At 34.3% G+C, this 22856-nt stretch overlaps 1 protein-coding gene across 28 annotated transcripts in view; it reads left to right on the top strand.

Moving 5' to 3' along the window:
- The window catches only part of CaMKII (Calcium/calmodulin-dependent protein kinase II), a 111505-nt gene extending 89367 nt beyond the window's left edge, over nucleotides 1-22138 (top strand). For 6 of the 28 annotated variants that reach the window (XM_087413234.1, XM_011060828.2, XM_087413231.1 and 3 more), the window contains 6 exons: nucleotides 537-722; nucleotides 3752-3910; nucleotides 11202-11277; nucleotides 12044-12138; nucleotides 12914-13031; nucleotides 13406-22138. In XM_087413234.1, coding sequence (XP_087269360.1) covers nucleotides 537-722; nucleotides 3752-3910; nucleotides 11202-11277; nucleotides 12044-12138; nucleotides 12914-13031; nucleotides 13406-13538 — 767 coding nt within the window. In that variant the 3' untranslated portion in view covers nucleotides 13539-22138. Of the gene's footprint in view, nucleotides 1-536; nucleotides 723-3751; nucleotides 3911-6197; nucleotides 6639-8589; nucleotides 8653-11201; nucleotides 11278-12043; nucleotides 12139-12913; nucleotides 13032-13405 lie in introns of those variants that run through there. The other 22 variants (XM_087413246.1, XM_087413239.1, XM_087413243.1 and 19 more) reach the window with 12 other exon arrangements.
- The last annotated feature ends 718 nt before the right edge of the window (nucleotides 22139-22856 follow it).

Below are 22856 nucleotides of genomic sequence, written 5' to 3'. Positions count from 1 at the left end.
CCGATGAAATTAAAATTTCTTCTTTAATTCTTTGAACAAATTCTTTTTAACTAATTCTGCTAATATTTCCCTATTTCACCAATTCTATATTTCTGTCTGGTTCTGAGATTTCTCGGGAACTAATTTTAGCATTATGTTTGCCAGACTAATGTTGCTCAATAATGCTCAATAAACATGTTAACCTGTTTACAATTAACACAAATTAGCTCGATAATAATAACATTATATGACTTGATCCAATTAGTGGAGTGTGGCTTCGTGACTTCACATTGTTTCGAACGCGCCCTTTGTAATAATTGATCGATATTCAAGATTTCTTTCTTCGCACATTATTCTTGATATCATCAAGATTCAAATAATTAGATGGCGCGTTGCGACAACAGTCGCTTCGCAGAATTTGCTTCTTGCCTTTTGCGCTTTGTGATCATTTCCGTTTTTTCACCCGTGTTGTTACTGATTGGTGCCCCCTCTAAAAAAAAAAAAAAAAAAAAAAAAATCTCCCTCCAAAACAAAAGCTCTTGGCTCGTCCCATCAAGGTACACCTCCGAGCAGCCCCGCGACAATGTCCGCGTTCTCCAGGATGGTCGGCGCGGCCACAACCATGGCGAACAAACAGGCCCCGAATCAGAACCAGACCCAGATTCAGGCCCAGGTCCAAGCCCAGATTCAGAATACGGGCAACCCCCTCGGAATTGCCGCGGTTCTTCTTCAAGGGGCCCAAGGTAAATTCAGGATTTTAATTCGATGTTGAAATGAAATGCAGGGTAAACTGGGTCTTCATGTCTTACTTTTTAATTCTTTGCGGCTCTACACTGTCAAGGAATTTTTTTTAATTATATTCTCGAGATAAAAATTTAGGACGATTGTGTGTTTAAACTTTATGAATAATAGTATTTATGGAATGTAAATTATTTTTGAAGCCTATGAATTTAAAGACAAATCTCTCGATATCTTTGAATCTCACTCTCTCTATGCTTATAGATTTCAAAGTTAGTGAAATTATTCTTAAATGCACCAAAAGAAAAGTATAGCGGTAGAGAAGAATCGTTTGGTGATAAGTAAATAACCTTTTATTTAGCCACGAAAATGAATTCATCTAGTTTTTATTACGATTGCTATTGATTACGTCAGATGAAGGTAATGAATGTGAATTGAAGAAAAGTAAAACATGGGATTGCAACGATATTTTTCTTAAAAGTATCGAATATTTGCCATTGTCCTTGAAATATATTTATTCGAAATGTTTTGCAACAGAAATGTGTTTCGGAGAGGTTATCGCGAATTCCGATCTTCCGGATGTGAAACTTTTAAAAATTTATTATTTTTTTCATCTCAATATGAGAAATTCTTCTCCTGTTATATAAATCGTATGCTTTTTGAATTTAATCTTTCAATCTCACGTGTGAAATAATGAACTGTGAGAATGGTGTGCTTGAAGAGGTGACAATTAAGTTTGTTGAAATGCAAATAAGCTTTAATCGAATTAAATTTGCTTTACATTTTATAATAGAATTTTATAATTGAATTTATCAAATCATGATTAGAATAAGATACAGTCACGATAGCTTTTGTTAACATCTCTTTATTCAAGAATTATTTCACCGCACCAAACTTTTGTCAACCGACATTTTGCAGAATTTTTCAATGATCTATGTTTATACTCGATATCAAAGCATCACCTGCCGCATTGTGATCTGAATGAAAATAGAGAAAAAAATCAGAGAATAAATATAATCAGAGAATAATATAAGTTTTATCTCAGAATTGTAGATTAAAAAAAGCATTAATATGGATGTATTAATTACAAATCGTATAACATCATATAAATTGAAAGTGTGATAGGTATCAATTGCTGCTTGCTCGAATTGTTTAATTTTTCAAATCATGGAAGCATATCTTCACGAAGTCATTCTACAGAACAATTGTCACTTGATGTCGTAGTCTCTCTCCCTCCCCTCCCCCTCCCCTCTTTCTTCCTACCATTCCTCTCTTTCTTCCTACCATTCCTCTCTTTCTTCCTACCATTCCTCTCTTCTTCTTTCTTTCTCTCTTTCTCTCGTGTCGCAGGATGAGAAATAGGCACGTACACTGGAAGGAGATGCTAAAGCGCAACTAACAGCAGTCTGATCGACGAATCGGTAAGGTTACCCAAGCCGGATGACCCATTTCTGCTTCCACGTTTTATCGAGATTCTTTAGTAGAGAGCACATATAGAGACACGTGTACATGTGTGTACATATATACATATATGTGTATGTATGCTGCTGTATAACCGATGCATAGCAATAATCTGTTAAATGAGGACGAAGCAGGAATCGGTCTAGTCGTTTCTGCTTTAAAAAGCCGCAGCATGATTTGAAATTTATTATAAACAAATTTTTGGTTTATTACATAATGTATACTTACGTCACAAGAATCGTTATTATGTATATATGTTTCTTGCTCCTCTGTATTATTTGTCTTTAATCGTTCACGCTTTCTCACGCCTTTTAATTTTATCCAACAACTTGTTCGTTCTTTTCGCGTTCGCTATACATTCACGTTACACGTTCACTCACGCACTCGTTGATTTTTTTTTTAGACATTAGATAATATCCTCAGCCGACGAGACCCTTTCGAGGCGATGGAAACGAGAGAAAAACGAATCTTTCTCTTTATTGTCGTTTCTTTGTGCCTCTCCTCGATTTCTCCTAGACTGTTTACATACGTAGACAATACTGTCTGACGAATCGATTCATACATATCGATTGATTGGACGATCATTCAATGATTTCTCCTTACATTTCCCAAGTTTCACCTCTCTCCGTCAAACAAGACTCACACAGTTATAAAATAGTATAAAATATACTGATTTGCATTCGCTCTTCCGTCTTGCTCTTCCGGCGATATCGATGACTTCCCTTGCTCCTCCGCTCTTTCGTCGGATCTTTATTATTTACGGATTCGAGCGTCGGGAATAGACGACGCGATGATCGATCGCGTTTTACACCATCTTGCTAGCCACGTTCGTTCTCGTTTAAGTTTCTGCAAATGGAATGGATCTGACAAGCAAGTAGAGAAATACAAACTGCAACGACATAAATGACATAAATAGTAAGGTTGACACTAATATCAGTACATTAGATGCAACAAATTTGTCAAATAAAATGATTTTCCTCTTATAGTCCTGTTATATACTTGCAATTGAAATTTTTTATTGATGCATATTGTCGAAAGTATATTTTATTTATTACACATCACGCGCCTAATATTTTCTAACTACGATTTGCAACAATTTTTTGCATTACGAATTACAAAATTACTTGTTACACCGAAATAAATTATTTCTCTCCGTTGTTTTGCTTCAAATTATTATGTAAATTATTCTATAAAAAGTTGTAAATCTTTTGGATGAGAATTTCTGAGTTATAACTTAGTTAATTTAAAATTGACTTAAAAATTTACTCAAAAAGATTCTAAATCAAACGCTTTTGACAATCGACAATCTTAAAGTGTACCAAACAATGAAAATGTACAAATGTGGAGAATTTCAAGATAATATTGATTTCTCATTGAATAGATATTTTATCATTGAATAAAGAGAGACGAGAATCCGCGAAAGGCGAGGAGCAATCGATCTAAAGAGCGTCGCCAGTCTAGAGAATCGGACGCGCGATTACGCGATGTGACGAGACGCGAATACGACGCGACGTGCAATGGCTTCTTTGACGTTGACACTAGCTCGTGTTTGGTTGGTTGATTGCATGACTAGCTGGCAGCGCAGGAAGCGGTAGCAGCAGCGGTAGCAGCAACAACAGCCAGAACAGCCAAGTCGGCGCGTCACCATCGTCGCCGGCCAGTATCAGCCATCAGGCGAATGGTAGCAACGAGCCGATAGCATCGCGACGCCAGGATTCCTCCTCACCCACCGGTCTGTAGCACGATAATCTGGCACGTTTCCTTCTATCTTGATACTCTTCCCTTCTTCCTAGAGGGTGGAAACGATCTCTTAACTCGTTCTCGAGCGTCGCTGCATGCTATAGAAATTCAATCAGTTATTTTTTTATCATTATTACGTGTGTATATATATATATATATATATATATATATATATATATATATATCTGTGATGTTGTCTATCAAATTGTTAAAGCATCGATTTTCCGTTTATTTTTAATCCGCCGTTCGGATTCCTTTGTCAATTCTTAATTCAAGTTTGTAAGATTGATTAATGATCGACGATTAATGATTAGTTGCTTCTTTTTATTGAATTCCTCGATTGATGAAGATTTAGATTTGAATTCTTATACGGCTGTTATACAGATATTCGTCATAGCAGAGGTTTGCATAGTTGCTGTAAAAATGGCGATAAGCCATTACATTTAACGCTGAGCGAAATCGGAGAATATGATCGCGTAGGATATTTACGAGACGGTTAGACAGAAGTATTACCCGAAAACCACGCATTCATTTGCACCATCTATAAATAATCGGCATTAATGTTTGTTATGATTTATGGAAAACGATTCAGTTATGTTTTCTCTACGCTTACGAATAAAGCGAAATGTATGTGCAAAAATAATGGGATTAATTACAGCTCGGTCCGTTTTGGTCGACGAGCCCAATTTATGATCAATGCAATAAACAACGTTATAGTAAATAAACGTGAACACAAATATATTTGATAGGACCGATATAAACGAAAAGCCGTTAATTAATAAGTGAAATGCGCTCAGAAGTCATTTTTATCGTCGTGCTCCAATATCTTTTGTTTTTTTTCTAGTTTGCTTGCAGCACACAGGTAATAATTACTTGTTTCAAGTATTTAAAAAAATTTATTTATCCGCAAACCTATCATAAGTTTGAAAAAAAAACATCAAATTTATTTAAAATATATTCTGTGGTATGTTTAATACTTCAATCAAGATTATTAAATTAAAACAAATTCAATTTGTTTATTATATAAAGTCGCTTCTTCGATCAATTTTATAATATTCCTCAAAAGAAAATAAATTCTTGTTTTTAGTAGATACATAATAATGAGTTTTCCTAAAATTTATGATGAGTACATTTTAAGATCACTATCATGAAAATCTTCTTTGTTAAAGATAATTAAACTTAAAAGGATGAAAATAAATTGAAATACCACTTTTCTTAGCAATAGAATGGATATTTTTTTGTGTGCAGAATTATTTTAAGCTTATTGTTAATAAAATCTCGCTACGTGTTGGAAGATATTGTTAAAGAATAGTAAACGAAAATTGTAACCGCACGTGTTTCCATTTTCGCAATGGGTCGCTTGTTGGATATAAATAAATGTTAAACAGAAGGATATCGACGACATGTATTCAATTCATGTGTAATGTATTTTTTTGCGAAGCTCGCGTTTTATTAATAAAAAAAAGGAAAAAAAATATAAAAATGTAATTCGAACGTACCGAGAAAATTTCCGAGCACCGTCAACGCACATAAATTTATGTTCTCCACCCTCTATCCTTTTTACTCGCAATCGAGACTTATCCTGATTATCATTGAGCCGATACCTCGCAAGCTCGATTTAATCTGACGGACAAGCTTCTGTGATATTATCGGACGAGGGACATCACCTTGACCGCCATTATGTCAATTAACTGTCTCCTGCGTGATCCAGACAATTGACATTAATGCAATTACCAATGTTGATACTTAAATAGCGTGCCCGATGAGATTAATGCACAAAAGTGCGCAATTGGTATTTTTGAATACCGCATTATGAATTTAGGAAATTAAATTAGAGATTGCTCTAAATCCCAGAGGAGAGGTTGAAATATAAACGGATATTCTCATCGGATACAACATAATCCAAAACAATAAAATTCAAAAGAACGATTGTGATCTGCGAGGATTTAGTATCACATTTGATTTATCCAAAATTCTCTTTGTTTAAATATATCTCTATTTAAATATCGTTTTTTCAGTTATAAACTCCACGTATATACTTTGTACTCTTGACGTCTCCAATTAATCAAAATGCGATTATCGACAAAGCTTCGAGTTATCGGCACTCCTTTTTCGCGCGGACGGCATTGAGTTACCAATTTGTTTTTGTTTGTTTGTATCTCTGTGTGTTTCTGCATGCTGCACGTGTTTCGCGTACCGCCTTACGATCGCGCACCTTTTTGTGTGCGCCTGCATGCACCTACTCCGCAAAAAAAAAAAAAAAAAAAAAAACCGTGCAGAACGGGAAGCACGACGGATGAGCGTTGCCGACGGACACGCATCCCGGACAGGCTGCGTCCTCGACGAGGATCCCGAAGACGGTAAGAAAACCGTTGACGCCCGTAAGCTCGGAATAAATGCGAGGGAGAGGAACACGCAGCAATCACCATGTTGGAGCCCCACGTCTTGCAGTTTACTTTAAAATTCGTGTAAACCGCCTTGTGCTTCCTTTAAATATTTTCACAACGGACAACACTAAAAAGAACAAAAGGAAGAGTATTTAAATCGTATCATAAACAAAAAGATTTTGAGATTAGAAGAATTTAGTAAAATGTCGTGTTCAAATAAATAGAAAAAAATGTAGCAATAATGTTATTTTTTAATTAATACGCTATGTTGTTTTTATGAAACCTTTTACGTATGATCAGATAACTAATTTTTTAAGAGAAATAAAAATAAAATTTTATAAAATATCTTACCATCGTATTTATTAGCTGCATTCAGTAGGCTGCAAATGCTCTCTGAGCGCTCAGTGAGCTTTTGCACCTGTTTGATTTAATATTTTTAGATTTAACATTAAATATTTCAATTAGATGTAAGAGCTTACTGAATGCCCTCATTGATTAATTGTAAGTCAAAAGGCAATTTTTTCTACGTGGAGAGAATTCAATTTTTTTCTTTAATTTTTCAATTTCGTTGCATATAAGATTTTATAATAACGAAGGTAATACGTAGGAATGTATCAATTAAGAAAAACGAACATCTGACCTCTAAGAGTTTCAATGGAAATTCTGATGAGAAAATTAAGGGACAAAATTAATTCTTACAATTTCTACAATTTTTACAATTCTCATCTAATTGTATAAATTCAATCTGATTATCTGATCACGATGAATATCTATATTTCAGATTATCATTCATAATCATATTAATTACTAGATTGAATTTCCTTGATTATATTTTATCTTTATCCATCATATATTCAACGTAACATTGTCTCTGTCGCAAGCAAATAGTAAGTAACTCAGACTGACTAAATCGTCTGCACATATATATATTTTATCTACCTGATTTGATTGCTATCGATTAGCTTCTCGTACTTATCTTAGAACAAATTTACATTACGCGGATTATTTGTAATATTATCGGTCGAAATAAAATTTTAGAATTGTAAGATCGGTTTATATCACAATTTTTGGGGTTTTGATATTCACGAAAAATTATTTCGGTCGAATCTCTTGGTTTATTAAATCAATATATCTTTTACGATATTTTTCATGTAAAAAAAATCCTTTTCTAAATATATTGCTTCGATAATTGGAAAGTATGAGATTCACAGGTTCACATTTGCTTTTTAATAATGGATTGAATCTGAAGATGACTTCTAACAGGAAATAGGCGCACTATATATACTAATACGTAATATACATATATATAAAACAAGTTGGAAACTAATTAACCCGATGCTCCAATGTTCGTTGGAGTTGAATCGCAGTAAATACTGGCTCTAATCCACGATCCGCAAGTAACGTGATTAAGATTCTCTGAGCGCATACGATTGAAGCCTCTTACCAATTCATCTCGACTTTGTAATTGTCTTTTATACAATTTGCGTTCGCATGCACGCATACTATTTAATCTGGATTCAATCGGAACATAGGAAATCATGCCGAATCATAGAAGGGACAGGAGGATCCAATCGAATCCAAATGCCACATTGCATCTAAAATGAAAAACAAATATAGAAAGCATGTTTGCGTTTATTAATTATATGCACCACACATATAAAACACACACATATAAAAATAGTGCTGCCACATCGACCAGCGATAATATTTACACAAAATCTAACATAATATAGCAAACTCGATTGGACGACGGAAACGCAAACCAAGAGGAAGATAAGAAAATGGATAATGATGAGAACTCTCGGGGGAGACGGTTAATCCTTTTAGACGATACCGCACGTGAGGATTAAGCTAATAGCTTTTACATTTCGATAGAATTAAAAATTGAGAGATGTTATTATGCTAGACTTCCGTGAACATTTCGTGCTTACATGCTATTATGCATGCTAATTATCATTTTCATTATTATAATCTTCAATAAACGGACTGGAATACATTTCTCTTGTATATGAAATGAGTTACCATATTACATACGTGTACATATTATATTACATTGATAAATTACGTTAATAAGTTTGGTTATACATGTATATATGTATATATAGAGAATTAACGAGATTCTCTGTGCGTTACTCGCAGAAAACGGATACTTACAAATATGAAGCAGTTTAATATGAACGAAGCTTAATCCTCTTCGTGTTTGTACAGCAGCTTGAGTATTGTCTTGAAAATATCCGTCTTGCCCATTTTTTTAATACGAAAGGGATATATATATTGCTTGTAGACATAAGAATCGTGTGTCCTATCAAGACCTGCAGCCAGCTTTCAACCAACTCCCAATGCTCAGGTAAAGTGCGAAATTACGTCGTATGTAAGCGACGAATCGACCAAGAAAAATCAAGTCGGAACGAATCGAGGAAGTACTCGTACTCTCTTCGACTTGTTAGTTTTATTGTTTAGGAGTTTATGAGAGAAAGCATGTTGCCAAAAGAAAAGGAGTTAAAACTGAATTGGATTACTTTTTAATTAAGACTAATTTTAATTAGTTTAAGAGTTTTAATATATTATATATCTTTTTAATATAACTAATTACAGGAATTACTTATACTGAATGAATTCTTATAAAGTACTTTAGTTCTTCTTTAACGCAATGTGTTTTCTCTCTCCAAAAGCCTTACTGACCGATATCACACGGTTTACAATATTAATACGAAATATGGCCGCATGTCGTAATTCGTATAATATAATATACATAAATTATATTTTCTATGATCCATACGAAAGATTATCAAGTAATAATGATTTATTAAATAATAACGCAATACAATCGCAATGTTTCCTCTTGCGAGGAACATTATTACTCGGAATTTTATTACGAAGAAAACTTGTTCTTAAAATCCCGATCGAGTTTTTAGATCTCGTATATTGTGTCGAGAATAATATTGAAAAAAATTCCGATTTATTTAAAACATTTCTGTCGAGCGAATTCTAGGATACCACAACTATGCTTTATGATGCAAAGTGCCTACTGAGTAAAGTTTGCGCTACTCTTATGTAATCTACGTAATTGCTGCCATGTAATAGTAAAATATATAGAGCTACGGAAGAGGAGTGTGTTACTACTTGCTTAATACGACGATAAATGTCTAAAGATAGATCGATCAGAGACCGGGGAATGGTGGACTTCGTAATAGAATACCGAGGTGCGGTAAAGTTTAATTAATTAGTTAGGACAATAGCAGACATAGTAACGTAGTAAGATTGGCGGTTGTGTGATGGTGGTAGTGGTATTCTACAAATCGTAGAACGATAATTCATTGCCAAAGTAAAATTTTCTTCAATCTGTTTTTTCATTATTATTTTTCACCATGATATCTCTCGTATCGTTACTTTGAAACGCGCAATCGCGTTTATTTCGCGTGATTTAATAATAATAAGACGTATCTAAGAATTACGATGATTCATTCCGATGTGAGGTCTTGAATTTATCTCTCGAGAAAAACTGAAGATCAATGCAAAATTGATTGATTTCTAATAAATATATATTATACAACATACAATTTCCGATGATTAAAAACGCGAAATAATAGCGTATACTGTATCTCTTGCGATCTCCGAACACTTTTCAAGTCTCTTCATGAAACTATGCTTCAATTGTTGAGGCATTTAAGGAATGATCGCAATTTTCATATACATTGCCGATCTACGTAAGTAATATCGACGAACGCATCGTTAGATTAAACGGTATATACAATCAAATATTAATTTATTGTGATTCGAAAGCTATATGAACTTTAATTTGGATATCCATGCATAATATAAGATAATTTTTACAAGAAATAATTTACAATAAATACAAAGGAAGTGCTCAGTGATCTATTTTTTTCGTAATCATTAATCCAACGAATGGCCGTTCGTTCCTAACGGAGATCGAAACAATTTAGACGCACCGTCGAATTGATGCGTGCACGCGTTACGCATGAAACATACCGAGACGAGGAGAGCACGAATACGATCGAAAAGTCAGGAGGTTCGCAGGTGAAGTGTGCATCGATGAACATGTGGATGGATGTACTTGTTGAGTGAATGAAGCGACAGCCTGAATGAGCCTGAGGGGAAAGGCCGTTGAAGAGAATGACAGAAACGCGAGACACGCGCTGCGTTGCTCAATCGCCAATTTGGCAATTCGAGTTACTCTCTCGGATCTCACCATTCAATCGACACGAAACGATCACTGAATTAGACGCGATCGTGCATTGTGCGCTTGTGATTTCGTAATCACGAATCATTGAGAGCGCGAAAGAGCTCTGATGTTAGCCAAGTGAAAAAGGGTCACTTGTATCAGCCGAGTATCTTGTATTTTTATTTTAATACATGCATTATGTTAAACGCGCGCATTGACAAGTAAATAATATTATTTCTTATTATCTGTATATTTTCTTCACTTTAATATCAATTTACTGTAATCGATTAATTAATTATAGATTTTCCCGCAAGTTATTTTCGCTATATTTATGAAATTATTAGTATTTAATTGTATAACAGTTTTAACTGTTAGAAATTTTTACATTTTTTTTTATATCAAAATTAAGTATAAAACTGTGAGCGCTCATTTTTTCAAATTTTACTGCTTTAATTAGTCGTTTCGATTAGGCTATATGTATTGTTCTTTGACAAGAATCCGAATCTACGAATTACACAGAAATTAATTGCGCGAGTATGGCTTGTTCTTATGCACAACCAGGGGCCGCAATGGTGTAGGGCTTTAGAAAAGTTGACGAAAAAATTAAGTGCATGCGACTGTGTTTGTGCCGTATAATATGTCGGTAAGCCCAATGGGCGTGCTGAACGCCTCGGCACGGACCGATTGATTCATTGATCTATTGACGGTTCCAGCACGCCGACAGGAAATCATCAAGATGACTGAGCAATTGATCGAGAGCATCAACACCGGAGATTTTGAGGCATACACGTAAGTAACGATACAATCGTTTGTTAAAGAAGGATTCGAAGGATCATCCTGTACGTTTGTAACGAAAATTGCTCAAATACTGATAAGTTTACGATGCTTAATAGATTTTTTCTAACGTCAACGAGAAAAAATTTCAGATTATTTAAAGGATATTCTGATTTTTAAAATATTGAAAATAGAAAAATTCGAGATATCATGTATAAAGTTTTGGTTAAAGAATACATTATTCGATGAAGCTTTTTACATGGATATCAATATTTTTGTTTTACATTTTATATTTGTTAAATCACTATTACTACAATATATATTTACATTTCATCATATGTATCATTTAAAATTGAATTTGGAGGATTGGCGATTAATCTGGTAGAAATAGCCGATGCTCCCGATAATACTGTATACATATAGGCTGATACAAAAAAAACATAAACCTGATAAACTTGATATGCCTGATATATCTGATATATCTTATACTGAATAAAAAAGCCTCGGCTACTGTTTTCAAATATTACTTTAGATTTTTTTTTAATGGAACAAGAAAATCTTTCTGCTGAAGGAAAAATGATTCCAAATTAATTGAAAGATATGTATACACATGTATGCATATGTATCTCTCGATTAATTTGGAATCGTTTTTCCTTCAACAGAGAAATTTTTCATTTCGTTTCGAACAATGTACTATTAAAAACCGATATGATAGAAATAAAAGTATCATTATAAAATTATTACAATGAAAGAGATACATTAATTTCTTTTGTGCTTCCAGGAAAATCTGTGATCCACATCTGACCGCATTCGAGCCGGAGGCTCTAGGTAATTTAGTCGAGGGAATGGATTTTCACAAATTTTACTTTGATAATGGTAATTATGACTCATTGGCATCATCATTGTAAAATTTTATTTTTTTTTATAGACAGTAATTTTTTATATAGACACAATTTAGATACAATATAGTAGATACAATATATTCGATAAAATAAAATATAAACATAACATTGTAGCATCAATAAATTTTAAATTAGTAAAAAAAAGGTTACGCACTTTTTGTAATTTTATCATTCTGTTTTATAACTTTAATATCTAAAAAGTGGATTTTAGAAGAGATTCTATTCTTCTAGAATATTTAATGTGTATTTATATTAAAACATCATATAATAAAAAGTGTACATACTAAAACGTTGCAGTATTAATAACGAGAAAATAGTTATTTCTGTAAAATGAGTTTCCTGGATATTTATAAATATTCTCTTATATTTTTCGACTTTGGAAATTCAGATTTTATGAAAATGAATTAAATTTCTATCGTAATGAATAAATCAAAAGACTTTGCATGAGCAATTTAAAAATTTTTCCATGCAGCGCAAAGCTTGTTTGGTTTTGCGTAACGTAGAATTTTCTTCGAAATATACAATTTTTATTTGTCTGGCTCTCTATTTTTCTTCGTATTCCGTGGTACCCATCAGAGACAGTAATAGTTGATCTCTTTCCGCTTGTTTTCTTTTCTTTCATCCCTCTCTCATTTGTTTGTTTCTCTGCAATATTTTCACTTGTATACAGCACTTGTTTTATGTCGCATGTTAATATAAATCACGGTATTCGAGTAACTTTTCACTTTATTTCCTGTCAATATCCTAAGCAGTCTTGGGGAAAAACTGTAAGGCGGTCAATACGACAATCCTGAACCCCCATGTTCATTTGCTGGGCGAGGATGCTGCTTGCATCGCGTATGTCAGGCTGACACAATACATGGACAAGTGAGTACATATAAACGAGTACGAAAAGATAGTTGAGCGTGATCTGCACCGATGTGGTCGAAGATTTAAAAAAGTCATAATTTATTCAAATTCTTTGCGTTACATATTAATTTCTTACAAATAATAGTTTTTAATTCGTTATAAATAATAGCTTTCAAGTTTTTATTTGATATTCGAGGAGACAAAATTATTCTTCACCATCCGTTTCAACAATTGTAAGATTCCATTGTTGCACAAGTGTTATTTTATAATTCTCTCTGTACTGGAGATAGCTAGTATTGCAATTTTCGAAGACGATATGTCCGTGTCTCGTAAAATAATTTAGCTCAAGTTTCGTACTATCGTATACATTTTCCTTTCGTTTTGATCCTCAGACAAGGCGTAGCGCATACCCAGCAAAGTGAGGAAAGCCGCGTGTGGCACAAGAGGGACAACAAATGGCAGAACGTGCATTTTCATCGAAGCGCGGTGACGGGTCCATCCCCGTTCTCTTTCAACCACAAATAAATCGGCCAAGAGGACTGTCCTGCTGCCGCTCTCGGCGAATGCTCGTTATCCCCCGATAGAGCGCGAATGAAGTAACGAAATGTTAGGAATGTGGAACACAACGTACGCGGGCATCCTCACACACACACACACACACACACACACACACACACACACATAAAACACGTACATAAGAACGAAGTTACATAAGAACGAAGAGAACACACAACGACGTAATGCGGTATTCGAGAGGCAGAGAACATAGTAACGCTACAACAGTAACACACGAATACAAATACATTAACATATAGTACCAAACGCGACAAAACCGAAGATGTGACGCATCCGCCGGCATGTATTACTTGCTCCAGTACCTGCTCAGCGTACTTACTACCTATATTTACGCGTGCACACCCACCGCACCAAGTGTGCCTCGGAGCCTCGACGAGGGAAATATGCGCGAATCATTGGAAGCGCGAGAAAAGAGCAGAGAGAGTCGGTCAATCGATTGTATTTGTAACGAGCACCGAGGACACGAGGTAGACACTGTCCATTGTCGGTTGATGAACGCGATCACGGCGGAGAGAAAGAGAGAGGAGAGAGAGAGAGAGAGAGAACAAGGGAAATTTCTGGGCTGCAACGTTCATGCACATGCACTCCGATCATTCGTTTCGCTGGCATCTTAACATCGTCCGTTTTGGTTTCGTATCTTGCGCGACGACGCGTCTTCTTCTTCGGTTCTTGAAAGCAAGACTAACGTCGATTTCTCAAGACGGCAAGCGGATCCTCCAAATAGAATTGTGATATCGAGACAAGTCATCGCGTGTGTGACAAAGAGATAATGAAACCGCTATCGCAATCAAACTCGCGTCGATGTTTCATGTATCGTCAAGCATCATCAGCAAAGTTGGAAAATTTGAATTGCGAGGAAATGTAATAAACAGAGTCGGATAAAATGAATAGCACAATGGCAGATGAAACGAGTCGTCGGAGACGGCGAAGAGAGACGGAAAGCAGGAAGAGGAAGTGGCGATAGAGTCGACTCGGATCGATGCTGGGCATCGACGGAGACAGCGACGGTCGTGATGGAACGAGAAGAGGAGTAAGAGCGGGAGAAAGAACAAGTATCCAAGTATCGACATAAGAGAGATAGAGAGACAGGAGAGAGAGAGGGGGAGAGAGGGAGGGGGAGAGAGAGAGAAAACGGTGCGACGTGGTGAGGCAGAGCAATGGAATGGAATCGCGATCGAAAATTGCGACTGGATGCCACGCCGTGTTTGCGTTGATGAACGTCCAGCATATTTCTTCATGTAATTCCTTTCTTCGGCTTTCGCTCTCGTCTCATCTTGGCGAGATACGGAGCTGCATCTAGACACGTGCGACGAGAGAGAAAATGTGGCGAGATGCGATCGAAAATCTGCAAAAGATCGTTTCTATTTATTTCATTAACGATAAGACTTATTAACTAATTTTTAAATTTCTTCTTGATAAATAGATTCGCATGGCGCATATGTTCGACACGTTCTATCGACTCAGTCTCTTAACACCGGATGTATCTTTCGAATGCACAAATACCATTTAATGAATCAATGATAATATCGCGACGTAGAACTTGAACGAAAAAAGAAGATATAGGAAAAACATGATATAGGAAAAATATATCCGTCACGTGAGATAAATCTGATATCTCTTTTAGAGAATTGCATTTTTACCTAGTAATGTTCAAGAAAGTATTTCGAGCTTCATATTTAACGTAGCGTAAGTTTGACATATATAAGCTTCAATTATTTCTATTGCGAGATTAACAGCGATTCGAAATGTACACGATTATGCTGTCATGAGGAAGTATATACCACGCGATATCAAATCCTTCGTAATGTTCCTTCTGAATAGCGAATATCACTGAGACGATAATAAATTTATTAATCGACGAACTCGCCGATGTTTGATAGATTGCATCTCGCTGCGGAAAAATATACCTTCTTTCCCTTTCCTCCCTTCACACGCATTTAAAGAAAACACATAATGCGCGTGACCGTCCTAGATAGAGAGAAAGAAATAATCTTTAACTGTCTCATTTTATGATTGTCAGGCACTTTGATGACTGGCGTATTTGTATATCCGGTTATTTTGAACGGTGGATGTTGTGATATATTCACATATACAGTAAACGGATAAATCATACAAAATATTTCCTATTATCTTTACTCTTTTAGCTCAGTCTTCTAATTTCATTTGTCAAATAAATCTTGTATTTCTATGTACACATAAAAATGATTAACGAAAAAATATTAGAAAAGAAAAATCATCTTCCACACAAATAAAAGAATTAAGGATAAAGCGGGCAGCACAGACTTGCATAAAGCACGTAACACATAAGACATAAGAAATTCAATCAATCAGAATTCTTTATTTCATGGAAAGGAAGAAAACGAAAAATTTTTATTGGCTCATTTTTTTAAGTATTATGTGTTATGCGTTGTGTAAGAATCTGTGCTACCCGTCTAAAAGAGGAAAGAAAAAAGAAAAATGGAAAAGCAAACAAAATGTTATGAAAAAATGCCGAAAAAAATACAATTTACTTCTGTCACATATCTCTGTTTCTCTCCTTCCCCCTCTCATCCTCTCCGTCTCTCCCGCCCCTCTCTCTCTCTCTCTCTCTCTCTCTTTCTCTGCATTATTAATGTTATATATAGGCATATATTTATTGAATTACTTGGAGAATCTAAAAGATATATATAAACACCACAGTAACAAGTTGCAATATGCGACGAATGGATTTCACTAATCGTGAGAAATTAGGGAATGAGTGGATTCCTATCCAAAATAATTACGAATCCAAACATTTTTTGTCGAATGTACTTCATTAATATGACGAATCTTTCTACACATTCGTATATTCTCTATTACTATTATAACTTATAAATGCGTATAAATAATAATACAATTTTATGAATGGGGAATCGTAGTAGAAATCTCTCCATTTACAAGAAATCAGGAGGAACATTTTTGCCATTTTGTTATATGTGTGAATGTGTGTGTATATGTGTGTATGTGTGTATGTAACATTATATATATATATATACATATATATATGTATGTGTATATATATATATATATATATATAAAGGAAATATACACATACATATACAGTGACTCGCATTAATATTCGGACATCATAATAATAAAGAAATTATTTTTTTTTTTAAATATAGTTTTTATAGGATTAAGAAATTTACGGTTTTTTAAGCATTGGAAACGCTCATTATAGATGTAAAAAACATTAATTTTCTTTAACTAATATAGTTTTCAATATAAAAAATATTAAATAAGTTAATCCTTAATTTTATAATTGCAAAAATATTCGGACACTCAATATATTTTATATTTACTGATCCTCGAAAATCAAGTTAGTTTATTCCTGACTTGTTTACCGTGAAGTAAGTCCTACAAAATATGTGACTTATTAATTTCCCCAAGATCACACAAGTTAACAGTGAAAATGGGACGTAAAGGCAAAAATAATTCATTTGATAAACGCCAACTTGTTATTTTTCATAAAAAAGGCAAATCATATCGAGAAATCGTAAATTAATAAATTTGAGTAAGAATACGGTAGCGGATATTATAAAAAGATATGTTCGTGAAGATCGCATTGAATCAATACCTCAGAAAGTACATCGGAAAATTACTTGCCTCACTAAATTAATTAGGGATAAATTAATTAGGAAAATAAAAGTAAATCTTGGATTAAGTGCTACAAAATTGACCTCAGAATTATACGAAGAGACTAGCAAGAAGATACATCCTAATACAGTTCGTCGAGCATTAAAAGAAAGTGATTACAACGGTAGAGTTGCTCGTAAAAAGCCGTTCATAAATGAAGCGAATCGGAAAAAAAGATTAATTTTCGCCAAGGAATTTATTTCTAAAGAACAAATATGGTGGGATGTAATATTCGTTGATGAGAGCAAATTTAACATTTTTTGATCTGACGGACGGAAAATGGCGAAAAGCAAACGAAGAATTCAAACTGAAAAATTTGAAGCCAACTATGACACACGGCGGTAGAAGTTTAATGGTTTGAGGTAGTATTTCAGGTAAAGGAGTGGATGAATTAGTTTTTATTGACGGAATTTGGATAAAAATAAATATTTAAATATTCTAAAAGACAATTTAATAAAAAGTGCTAATAGTATGAATATACGAGGTAGCTTCAAATTTTATCAAGACAATGATTACCAAAACAGAAATCGCGAATAGTGCAAGAATATTTATTATACAATTGTCCAAAAGTATTACATCCTCCACCACAGTCATCAGATTTAAATCCCATAGAAAATTTATGGAATTTATTAGATCATAACATTCGGATTACGTCTACAAGATCAAAAGAAGAATTAAAATTACAATAAAATATTTATAGCACGTTACTAAACAAAAAGGTTATCCAACAAAATATTAAAATTATTATCATTTCATTCATATATTATCATATCGTTTATATTATTATATCTTGTTAAGTGTCCGAATATTTTTGCGATACCAGAATTAAGCAAAATTCTGTCTATAGTTTAATATATTCGAAACTGTATCATATAAATGTAATTATAGAAATAAAATTTATATTTCTAATAACTATAATGAATTTTTCAATTTAAAACAAAAGCCGTAAATTTCTTACTCCAACAAAAATCATGTTTAGAAGGTAATAATTTCTAAAGTATCATGATGTCCGAATATTAATGCGAGTCACTGTATATTATGTATATGAGTATAAGCGCGTGCACAAAAGTTGCAAATTCGTAGAATCATTAATTAACTAATACATTATTATCTAATCATTACTAACGATCATTCGTTATTAGATATTAGAGTGAATGTTTCAGCGCCGTGTTTGCCAAGTTTTTCTTTTTATTTTTCTCGGCGTTTCTCGAAGATTTCACGTAAAATATGTCTCTCCCTCGTTCCTATATATTATATTTTCTCGTTCTGATATATTGTTTAGAGAAGAACGAACTTATTAAGCGATCGCATGTCGTCCGGCGTGCATTGTAAACACGATAAATGCGCTTTTCCAAACGATGGAACTGCACTACATTCGTGTGGTCGCACGTGCGCGCTCCACATCTACGCATACATATATATTGAGACAAGGATACAAATAGGATTATATGTATATGTATACGTGTGTACGTGTATATGTATGTATACAATATATATATGTGCATACATACGTATATGTATATAGCAGATATACATTATATATAAATATATATAGAGATATAAATATAAATATAAAATTGCGAGATTAAGAAATAGTTATTTCTACTACTCTAATTTGTCGCTTCTACGTGTGGTTGTTGTATAAAAAAAAAAGATTCATTGATTTATTATTATTGTTATTACACGATTATCATTAATGTTAACGATTACCACTATTACTGCTATAACTACTACTGCTGCAACTACTATTACTACTGTTACCATTACTATTATTACTACTATACTATTACTACTATTGCTATATTATTATTCTTACTGTATTATTGCTATCGCCGTCGTTGTCGCCGGGAGTAAAAAGAAAAGAGGAGAGTATCTATTCTTTACTCTTGTCTATCGATCGATAAATTGAAAATTTTGTCTATAGGCTGCGACGATCGGCATAATCTCCTTTTTTTTTTTTAAACGTGACAAACGCCACAATTGACACACATTCACGTTCAAATAAATTCAAAATGTTATTTATATATAGGTATATATACATATATTATGTGCATATGTATGTATATACAATTATATATATGTATATATATATACACATATATATATGTATATGTATAGCATAGACCGTGTTACATTTTGTTTGTGTATGTGTTTGTGTGCGTGCGTGCGCGTGTGTTTGTGCTTGGGTGTGCGACGTGCGTGTGCGTATGTATGTGCCTGTGCGTATGTATGGGCCTGGGTGTGCATGCACGCGCGTGTGTGTACATATACGTGTAACGCGGTCTTTATTATTATAAACGTTTATAAATACGAGTTTTACGAACGTTAATGAAATCGAGTGACTAAAGTATCGATATATATTCTCATTTTTTAGATATCTTTTCACATCGATTGAAAGTCCGGAGAAGCACACGTCCGCGCGCGCATGCGACGCACTGTTATTATGATTATAATTACAAATTATAATTACAAATTATTGCAGCGTTATTCGCGTATTTCACAGTTGATTCATATCGAAGAGTTTTTTCAAACGCGCGGAGAAGGACGTCTCTCGCGATGCTCGCTGAAAGTTGTTTGCAACTTATTAAATCTCATAAGAATTCAAATTGAAACCATACACAATAGAGTAATAAATTATTGCATTATATCAATGCGAAGTGTGCAGGTGTTTGTACTCGTATCAGAAAAAAAGAAATTTAATCGGATTTCTCCGTTGGGTCATGTATCCTTCAAGAGTCTCTTCCTTTATCAGATATTATCGTAATCTCTCATTCTGTGTCAACATCTCCATGTGTCAGCAATAGCATGATTTTCAACGAGTTCATTCCGAATTTTTTTCTGATATGGATACACCGTACAGTGGCGTAATCGACATTCGGGAGATCCTTTCGATATTCTTCTCTTTCAGAATTTTGTCTTTCCATAATTTTTCTCTTTACCTCTCTCGTTCTTTTTTATCTCTGCTCTTTCTCTATTATCTTTCTCTATTATCAGGCTGCGAAATCGCGTTGATTGCACCACTGGCATGGTACATATAGTGTAAACTACGTATTATATATATGTAAGTATAATCTCCAGATTTCTCACACATTCCGTAGCGGTTTGCTCATTTTCCATCTTAGCTCGCGTATCGTAATCTCTTTCTCCGCGTTTCTCCCGAGTATGACGATCTCTCGTCAGTGCCGATCATCGCGTAATTAGTATCGCGTAACGAAGAGGTGCGACGAGAAATCTCGAGCTCCAATGTGTTCGACGATGTATCTCGTCGTTGTGCTTTCTTGTCTGATTTGTATCGACGTGATGAGATTACCGTACTTGTACTCTTTGCGCACGAATGACAGCTCTCGAGGACTAACGAGAATTATACAAGGCTTCTCGCGATTACGTTAACATCACATGTTGTAGATTTTAGTTATCTCGCGTCTATACATAGAAATACGGATACACGTATCCGAGAATATATGAAGAAGAAAAAGATACGTGTGGCTACGCTCGCACTGACTCACGTTTGTAAGTAAACGTCGCGCGAGTAAAAAAAGCTCGGTCAAGATATCCGACTGAAAGCAGCTACAATATCGTTACTTTCATTAGAAATTTATCCAATTGTTCCCACTAACTCTTTTGTATTATAGATGAACATATCTTTGTATGAGAGATGTAATCGAATCCCGAGATCCATAGTGATAAATTTAGCGGGACGACAAAAGGGCAAAGCGAATTTTTCAAATATTCTATCGTGTGTCTCTTGTCATTATCATTATCGTTCTTTCGTATAAATTCATTCTTTCAAGCGAACGTTCGGCTTCTCTAATTCTAAAGATCGCATAAGCGATCTTTGTGTTAAATGTGACTCGAATTTAAGCGAAAGAGGCAAACTGCTGTTTTTTTTCAATGAAATTATAAATGAAATTTAAGCATATTCTTCGTGAAAATTATCAATTAGCGATTATGTTGTGTAAGTATTTGGAAGATATATGTTGTAATGATGACAAATTAGCTGCGGTTTAAACGGTAAAAAATTGCGTGCGTATTTGTAACGATGTCCGTCATTTCGCTTTAAACTCTGATTTGTCATTGATGCATGTTTCAAGGATGGTCTGCATCTCGCGACCTACGAATTAACATACGATATACATGCGTATACATGCGTGCGTCAGTGCATGATCACAACCCTTACAGCACAAAAGTTGCAGCAACCCTGCTGCAACATTGCAGCAATATTGTTGCAAATTCCGTGCTGTATGGAAGTATTTTGAGGTACAGACCGGTTCGACTGATAAGTAATGACAAAGTATAATGTCGGTCATCGAAAAAACGATCCGATCGATGACCAAACTAGTCTTATCGATGCGTAAGGATCCAACGCGTAGGACCAAGATTATTCGTATTAACTTTAACGTTACTTTCGTATTATCACTTTTTGCTGTTGATGCAAATTTTTGTTAGCATCAAATCTTGGTTTTACCTAACTCGATTCGCTGTTAATCTTTATTTGATTTTTCTTATTTTTTTTTTTTATACTATTAAAATACTTAAAATTCGAACTCGTCTTATGAGAATTTACATGATGTAATTATTTGCTTGGATATTTCATATTTATTCGTTCATTTCAGTTTGTTTGCAAACGGATAATGCGCACATCGGAAGATGCGCAAAGTACGGATTATTTTTTCCTTCTTTTTTTCCTTTTCTTCATTTTTCTTTTATTCTCGTAAGACTCGCAGAACGATGCTGTTTACTTACGATGGTGTTTAATTACGCGTCGTGCAATCCGATTATGCCTCGAAAAGTCTGAAAGTGATGTTCCTTTCGGACACTGTAAACAATTGTAACAATTATCCTGGTTATAATATCAATATTATTACATTTATTGTAATTACCATTATCACCATTAATTATTATGTCGTTGTTATTGTTATCATTATTATCTCATACATGATATACGTGGATATATGTACATATACACACATATACATATATATGCATGTTACATCTTTATGTGTATACGTACATACTTATACGTTAAACCGCGCACGCATTTTGCATGCGATATGAGCAATGGCGAGCCCGCAATCCCAGGTATTTGTATTTCTATTTAACATAGAAGTAAACGCGTGTAACGAAGCAGCGAAAAATACTGTTTCGTCTAGAAACTTTTCACTTGACGACTGTAATTAAAAAAACGCTATTTTCCGTTGGTCTTTCTTATAAACTGCAAAAGAAGGAAACACCGCAGTCATGGGGCGGCATAAGATATTTGTATAACGTAATGTTATATTAAAGAAATAAGAGGAAAGAGAAACAAAAGTATAGGATGGAAATAGCGAGTTTTTATATAGGACACATGCGCGCGAGAATATATATTCCGAAATAGTGTTTTATCCATTTCGAAAGAAACTTTGAGAAAAAGAAAGAGAGGGAGAGAGAAAGAGAGAGAAAAAAATTTGCACGTCTGGCTGAGATTATCTCTTGGAAGTGTGCGAATGTTATACATCCAGAAATTTATCTTTCATCTAGTCTAAGAATTAATCGAAATCTAGATGTGACATGGTCGATTTGATTTGATTCTAGAACTAAATATCCATTTTTGCACTTCTCGATTGAATTAAACAA

This window comes from Acromyrmex echinatior, chromosome 14 (genome assembly GCF_024713525.1).
Source record: "Acromyrmex echinatior isolate Ae372 chromosome 14, ASM2471352v2, whole genome shotgun sequence".
In the NCBI taxonomy this organism is placed as follows: Eukaryota; Metazoa; Arthropoda; class Insecta; order Hymenoptera; family Formicidae; genus Acromyrmex; species Acromyrmex echinatior.
Note: the sequence above shows the minus strand (reverse complement) of the source record. Positions and strands in the feature narration are given on the sequence as shown.